The sequence below is a fragment of the Vombatus ursinus genome, unplaced genomic scaffold (assembly GCF_900497805.2).
Source record: "Vombatus ursinus unplaced genomic scaffold, bare-nosed wombat genome assembly UNPS02014812.1, whole genome shotgun sequence".
Taxonomy (NCBI): domain Eukaryota; kingdom Metazoa; phylum Chordata; class Mammalia; order Diprotodontia; family Vombatidae; genus Vombatus; species Vombatus ursinus.
Genome location: NW_020954590.1, coordinates 95396305 through 95404194, shown reverse-complemented (window position 1 = coordinate 95404194; position 7890 = coordinate 95396305). Strand labels below are relative to the sequence as shown.

The following is a 7890-nucleotide window of genomic DNA, read 5'->3' as shown; positions in this document are numbered from 1 at the left end:
TTTTCCCCTTCTTTTTCCTTTCAATTTGAGAAGGGGGGGGCTAGGGATAGGGTAGTCTTTCTCCCCCCCAAAAAAGGGAAAAAAAAAGAAAAATGGTCTTTAAAGTATTTTTAATGCATAGAAAAAAAGGAAGTCCAGAAGGAATCACAAACAAGCAGGACAGTTCTGAAAGTTACATGTTGAATTTATTATTTAAAAGTAAGATATACAAAGTAGTCATAATTTCATGTGCAGTCTCATTCACATACTTTTACGTATGTATGAATGTTCATTTTATTTAATGTTTGATTAAGTTTGGCATAAAAAATTATATCTATTTAAAGGTACCCACTATATGCCAGGTACCCTTTCAGGCACTGGGAATACAAAGTCAAAATTAAACAGTCCACGTTGTCTAGAAGCTTATATTCTGTTGAATTTCATTTGTCTTACAACAAGGCCATGTGTTATGATAGAAAGGAGTGGACTAAGAAATCTGGGGCTTAATCCCAGCTGTGTCATTAATTAGTGGCATGACTTTGACCATGTTTCTTAACTCCTTTGTGTGTGTGTGTGTGTGTGTGTGTGCGCGCGCGCATGTGTGTGCTCGCGCGCATGTTCATCTGCAAAATTTAATGCTTCTCTTCTTCATCTCTCCCTCTCAGAATCCATAGTTCCCTTGTAGGGCTCAGATCAGATGCCACCTGCTTCAAGAGGCCTTTTATTATTCCCCTAGTTGTTTGTACCCCACCAAAAATACCATATATATAACATACATACATACATATATACATACATACATGTACATATACATATGTATGTATGTGTGGTGTTCCACTCAGAGGCTTTGGAGGTGGTAGCTTGGTTTGGGATCAAGAACACTACATTCAGTCTTGTGGGAAAGCCTGACCGCAGAGAGAGAGATTCAGTCTTTTCTCATGTTCTATAGTTCATTGCTTCCCCTCCAGAGTTCCAAGGAAATATTAAGCAAAGACGAAGCTCATGTCTAGAGTCTCGGGGAGAACTTCTAGGATGGTACTCACTATACAAAGTAGTAGTCAGGTATAGACAGCTATTTATTTCTCCATCACAGGTGAAATGCTTCAAACAAAGCACACATTAATAAATAAAACATGGAAGAGTAACCCAGCATTCCTATTATTCTCTTTTGAGAGGTAAAGACAACTTTGTAGGAACTGCTGAACAGACCTTTCACTTTCATTTCTGATGTTTTTCTTGAAGATTCACAAGTGTGAAATCTCCTGACAAGCCAAGGCTTGGCTTTGGCTTTCTTCGTCTTTGAGGTGGTTATCTCCTCCAAGAAGTTGTTTTGGAAATCACCTCCTGCTCAGCAACCAACATCCAACTCAAGGAAATCTCACAGAGTAGCTGCCAGGATTGGAAACTTCCACTTATGCTTAGTGGAAGAAACACAAAGTAGAAGACGCGGCTTTGAGGTCCGGTCTGAGATGTGCATAGGCAAGGACATGTTCTCGCTGCTTCATACATAGTAACCACTGCTTCCAGATCAGAAGGCAAGGGAGAGGGAACCACTTCCTTGCTTACTGGAATCTCAAAGGAAAGCTCCGCCTGGATATGCTCCAATAAAGAGGCTCCTCAGAGCAGGCCTAGAGCCACCCCTCCTCAATCCTTGTAGCCCACAGAGTGGGTAGCTCTTCTCTGCTGATCCCAATCTTCTTCAACTCAGCCCCAAATTATGGGGGCATAGGGACCAATAAATGCTGTTGGTTGCGTATGTCCTTTAGCAAGGTGCCAGATCTTGTGGCCCACCAGAATTGAGTCAATGTACAAGCTTAGCCCCATTACCCTATACAACTGCACATACCTATCTTGCTTCTAGACATGGCTTATCTCCATGTTTTCATTGTAATACAAGCATTAACATATAGCATTAGAACTGAAAGGGGTCTTGGCGATTATGTAGTCCAGTGGTGTCAGACTCAAATAGAAATGTATCCCTTCTGTTGCACATTGACTGAGAAGACCACAAATTAACATTATCTGGGTTTTATTGTATTTTTATTTATTTTGTTAAATATTTTTTCAATTATATTTTAATCTGCTTTGGCAGCACTAGGAGTTTTGCAGCAAGAGACCTGATCAATTTGACACCTCTGATCTAGTCTAATTATTTTACAGAAAAGGAAACTGAGGCCCAGATAGGGAAAATGACTTGCCCAAGGCCATACAGTGAACAAGTATCAAAGCCAATACTAGAATCCAGTTCTTTTAACTCCTAAGCCAGGGCTGATTCCCTAGCTCCACATTGCTTCTATGGCTGCCTTCAATTGTGAGCTACCAAGTGAGATAATTATGAAAACTTACTTGGGAAACTATAAAGTAGTATTCAAATGCAAGGATTTATTAGATCAAGATCATGGGATTTGGATTCACCTTCTCATTAGTGCCTCCTCTCTCCTCCGCTCTTCGTGGTCTTGCTCATCTCTTACTGCTTCCAAGGAACAAACCTCTACAAGGAGTTTCTTTCAAGGAGCAGGTCACACTCCGTTACCCACTCAGTCATTGGAATTAGTCTCTCTCTTCTTCAATCCTCTTGTCTTCAATTTGCTTCAAAACACAGAATACAAAGTGTCTAATTGTTATATTAAACAGCATACTGTTTTCAGCAAGGATGTGAACTCTATGGTTTGAAATGTCAATTGTCCTGCTGACTTTGCCTGTTCCTGTAGAAATTGCTTCTTTGCTAGTGGCTACTAGGAGTGGCTTATCTTGATGTTTGCAATAGAGTACAAGCTTTAACATGAGTTTAACATGAGCTCCACTGTTTCTTACCAGACAAGCTCTCTTTTATTTTGTCTCTTAAAAATAGCACTCTTAAAAAATAAAAAAAATTCGTACTCTTTTATTGCTGGCTAAAAATTTTAGAAGTTTGAGAACATCAACATTTCAGATGTAATGGAAAACAGTGGTTTTCCTTTCATTTGTTTCAGGGTCTAATTGGACAAGACCATCTAGATCTCTGGTAGCACACTTTATGAGGTTCAGCATAGGGAACTTGGCATTTTCTCTCTCTTTCTGTCTCTCTCCATGTGTCTTTCTCTCTCTCTTAGTTGATGTGGTGGTGAAACAGTATGTATGTTAAAGTAAATTAAAGTAAATCTAGCTCATCTTTTTCCACTTGACTTTATCACTTTTTTTGGCATAGTTTTCCATAACTACATTGAAGATGAGTTATGAAATAAATTCATTAGTGTCTCATTTTTCTCTGCAGTTTTTCCAGATTTCTGCAAAGTTAGGGAATTTTAGTTACTTAAAGGTGTTTTGCAGGGCAAGGAACCTCTTGGAAAGTGGCTCATGGATACAACATTGTGTTGTGCTATTATTAAAAGTCTTATTTGGGAGTGTATTATGAAAATGAGAGGAAATGAGAACTAAATAATATCAATTACTTTTTTTTTGGAAGTCTTCATTTGAATCATACAGATCACGGGAGAAATTTACCTAAAGAAAAAATATAAAGGTATTAGATTAGATAGAAATAAAGCATTTAGTAAGTGTTTACCACATACCAAGCACTGTGCTATCACTGGAAATACTAATATAAACAAAAAGATAGTCCCTGATCTCGAGGAACTTACATTTCAATGTGGAAAGACAATGTATAAAAGGAAGCAGAAAAGGGGATAGGACAAGGCAGAAAAGTAGAGTCAGGGCTGAGCTGGATTAGAAGTGAGGTTGGCCAAAGGAGATACTTCTTCAAATGCAAGTTCCAGGGGAAGAATTCATCATTGGAGAAGGAGACTGCAGGAGTGGACAAGGGAAAGTTATCCAGGGGGCCAAGGACAGAGTCAGGTTAGGAGCTGGATTAAAGTAATTTATCCTGAAAACTTCATTGTTCAGTCACAAAGAAATAAATTCCCCTTATCACAGGATTCAGGGCTAGAAGGGAGCTTAAAGGCTATCAAGTAAAATGAGCTTCCCCCCCCAATTTTTACAACAGATGAGGAAACTGAGACACAGAGATGTTATATGACTTTCCCAGGGTACATAACTTTATCTCATTCTGTTAGTAAGTCTCTGAGGTTGGATCTCATATAATCTTTCCCCACTTTACTAGTAATTCCCTGAGGCAGGATTTGAACCAATCTGCCTGACTTTGAGGTCAGTACCATATCCACTATGCCAGGAAGGGGGAACCTGTGGCCTTCTAGGTCTCTCAAGTGTGGCCCTTTGACTTCTCAAGCTAGAGTTTATCTATTATCAGGGTTTATAGGTGAAGGGATCATGTGTCTGGAATTTTCTAGGACAGTTCTGATTTCAATAAATGAAAGCATGCTTTGAAAGAGGCTTTGTAAAAGGCTTATCTTTCTATCTATAATATCTATGTTCTTATATCTATAAGATATGAGTATCTTATATCAAGCTATGTGTCCTAATTTTGGATCTGACAAATCTAATTGCTATATTCCTAGGGTACAATACAATTTATCAGCAGAAGAGTGTCCCCATGATGCAATCTCCTCAGCTCACCTGCTAGCATCCCTCAAGCCTCACTTGCTGTGACACCCACTGTGGCCACTTCATTATCTTCCTCATTTGTTAGGAGAGAATTCTTCATGTCATCATGTATGTTTTCATCTGTTAACGTGAACCTCTCCCCACACCCACTAGACTATAAGCTCCTTGAAGGCAGACAACATTTCATCTTTGTATTTCCAGCACCAGCACAGAGCTTGACAAATAGTAAGTGCTTAAGAAAGGCTTGCTGGATTGTATTGGAATGGGCGGGGGAGTCACTTTTATTTGACAATAATGGTGAGATGTCTCAATGGTGAGACATTCACCATTACACTTTATTTTGGTGCATTTTATTGATGCTTTCCTTTAAAAAAGGGGAAAAAGCACTGCTGCAAAAAGGCTTCTGTTGAAGAAGAAATTAATTGGGTAGCATCTCTGTAGTCAGAAACTTTGTGGGTTCAATATCACATAAGAACCTATCTGGTCAGCTGATCGAAGGAAGTTAAAGTGAATGGAATCTTTCAGAATTTCAGATCTAGTACCTTTTTTGGTCAGTAGGACAAGGGGCTGGGAAATGCCTTCTATGCATGTGTATTTGGATTGAAGGGAGAGAAAGTTCTAAAAAGCACCAAATCCTTTCTATTGAACGTCAACTATTTTTAAAAAGCTTCTTTAGATATGGGAAATCTATTGGAAATAGACTTTAGTCATAAGGAGGGACTAACACACTTCTTATTCATCCATTCATTCAATCACCGTCATTCATTCTGATTTCTCCATACAAGCAAACTAATTTTGCTCTGTGGTCTGAAGGAAGTTCCACACCCCATCCCACCCCTCACTCACACACCTCGATCTTGCTTCCAACCCTCTCTACAACCTTTCCAAGGAGGTTCTCTGGCAGAGCCTGTGCTCCTGAGGATACGTGAACTTAGGAGGTGTCAGGAATCACCACTAATTCCTGACACCTTCCTCGCCCCGCATTAGTCCTGGGCTGAGTTGGTTTTAATGGCTTTGAATAGAGATCCTAGCCAAAGACGCAAGGACTACAGGTGCCTGTGGACCGCCACTTCCCCCCCCCCCCCCCCCCCCCCCCCCGCCCATCAGGACTCACTGGGCCCACCAGGGTGCCTCTCCACCTGCTCTTTCTCCGCCTGCTGCCCCTCAGAGCGCGGTCGTCTTCGGGTTAGTGCACTCTCTGTCCTGGGGGCAGCCCAATTTGGGAGTACAGAAGGGTGGGAGGAGAGCACAGCGGGGAGCGGCTTTCTGGCTCCTTCCTTGCAATGGGGAGTAGTTAGGAAGTTAGGCCAGCTGCTCCGAGAGGGGCTGTAATTAGGAAAAGGGACGACGTTGGCACCCCTCTTTTCTAACCGGGCCAGTGCTCTGGCAGGGTACCACCGCTTGGTCCTCCAAATGCGGGAGGCGCGGGCGTTGAGGTCCCTTGAACGCCAAGGGCAGCGGCAGATGGGGAGGGGCTGCGTCCGAGAAGGGCGGGGGCTGGCGGAAGGGCGGGGGGGGGGCGCGCCTTGCCTCTCTTGCGGTTTGGGGGCCGCCTCCTCCACCCTCTTGTCAGAGGAGTCGGTTCACTCTCCCTGGGGACCAAGTTAAGTCACCGTCGCCGCCTCTTTTGCGCCTGTTACCATCGCTGCTGCCTTCGGGCGGGGAGAAGCCTTCGCGATGCCGACCCTCCCGGGTGCCCTTTGGATGGCACTTTGGGGACTGGCGCGCCTTTGGGCCGGGGCTCAAGCGGGCTGCTTAGAAGTGGGGCGGTGCTGCCCTGGGCGAGACCCCACCTGCTTCGGCCGGGGCTGGAGGCTGGACAGGGTCTATGGGACGTGCTATTGCGACCAAGCGTGTCGGCTCACTGGGGACTGCTGCTTTGACTACTCCAGGGCGTGCCCAGGTAGGGAGGTGGCGAGCTTGGGACAGGGGCATGATGCGGCTGAAGAGGGCGGCCGGCGCCTCGGGAGCCTTGGTGCCCTCACCCTCCCCAGGGTGGGCACGGCGCGACTCCACTTGACCCTTGCAGGGCTGGCCATCCCATAGCTCTGCCCTGAGCCGTGCAGAGCTGCCAGCGCTGCGGCCCTTCTCCTCATAGAGGCCCAAAGAATTCTCGGATGTGACTCAGGCTCAAATGAGAGCCCGGGCAGTGCTTCCCACCAACTTGGAGAAGTTCCACTCAACCACTTGGGGAGAAGTTAGTGACAACCCAGTGGGGCAATAGTCCTGTAGAACTTTCTGGAGTCGTGGTTTGGAGGGCTTGGGGGGTGGGGATAGGGGGGAGGAGTAGAGGAGGGGCGAGGATTAAAAAAATATTCTGCCTACATAGGAATGTATCTGCCAGTATACATCATAATGCCAGGGCTTGCTTTTGTAGGCGTTGCATCATTCTCCTAAAGATTTTCTTTCTCTGAGTGTTTCCAGTGGGTACCTGCCTGAGAAATATGGAGGGTGGGAAGTTCTCTTTTCAATCAGAATAGATTTAGATTTGGAAGGAATCTTAGAGGTCAGCTAATGCTTAGACCATACTGGAGTTAGCATGGTGAGGGGTAAGGATGCTAGAATGGGAGTTAGGAAACCTAGGTAGGCATCCAGACCGAAACGGCTCTAATTCTAACATTTTACTGTGATATCTTGGGCAAGTTACTTTTTTGAGCTTCAGTTTCCTCAACTGAAAAATAGATGAGCATATGGGCAGGATACTTTCATGATCTGTCTCTCAGGAGCTATGTAAATGCAATTTGTAATTTATAGCAATAGGCAGTTTGTTATATCTTAAGTGGTACATTTAAAATAGCTATCCCCACTTAACTAAATCTTAATAGGATTGATAACACTGGCTCTCTGTGTGACCCTGGATCTCCTCCTCTGAAAATAATGGGTTGAACTAGACCTCTGAGGTCCCTTCTACCTCTAGCCCTATGGCTCTATAAATCATTAACCTGCTAAGAACCACACCACTTTTCTGGGTTGCGCACACCTAGTACACACCTTGCAATGCAGCACACGAGTGTGGGCTGTTTGGAGAAGATAAGGCACAGTTTCTCCCCATTACAAAGTGATGCCCCCTGTGCTACTCTCCCCTCCTCCCCCAGGAGGCAAGAATCAGGCTCAATATCTACACCCTTTCATTCAGTAATTCACTGAACATACCTGCTATGTGCAAAGCACTGTTTTAACTAGCTTACATGATTGCAATGGTAGGATGTAGGCTCTACTCTCAAAAGACTTTGTGACTGAACAGAGACATACACAAGTACTGTGACACAAGGAAGAGTGAGATAAGTGCAAAGGAGAGATCTAGTCAAAGTGTTCTGAGAAATTCAAGGCCTGAAAGGCTTCCTGGAGGAGATACTTTGAGTTGAGTCTTAAAGGAAAAGAAGGCTTTCAACACACAAAGGAATAATACAT

At 43.8% G+C, this 7890-nt stretch overlaps 1 protein-coding gene across 1 annotated transcript in view; it reads left to right on the top strand.

Moving 5' to 3' along the window:
* The first annotated feature begins 6156 nt into the window (after window positions 1-6156).
* Window positions 6157-7890, top strand: part of LOC114053685 (somatomedin-B and thrombospondin type-1 domain-containing protein-like) — a 53751-nt gene continuing 52017 nt past the window's right edge. The window contains exon 1 of the mRNA XM_027876801.1: window positions 6157-6382. Within this exon, the coding sequence (XP_027732602.1) occupies window positions 6157-6382 (226 nt within the window). The remainder of the gene's footprint in view (window positions 6383-7890) is intronic.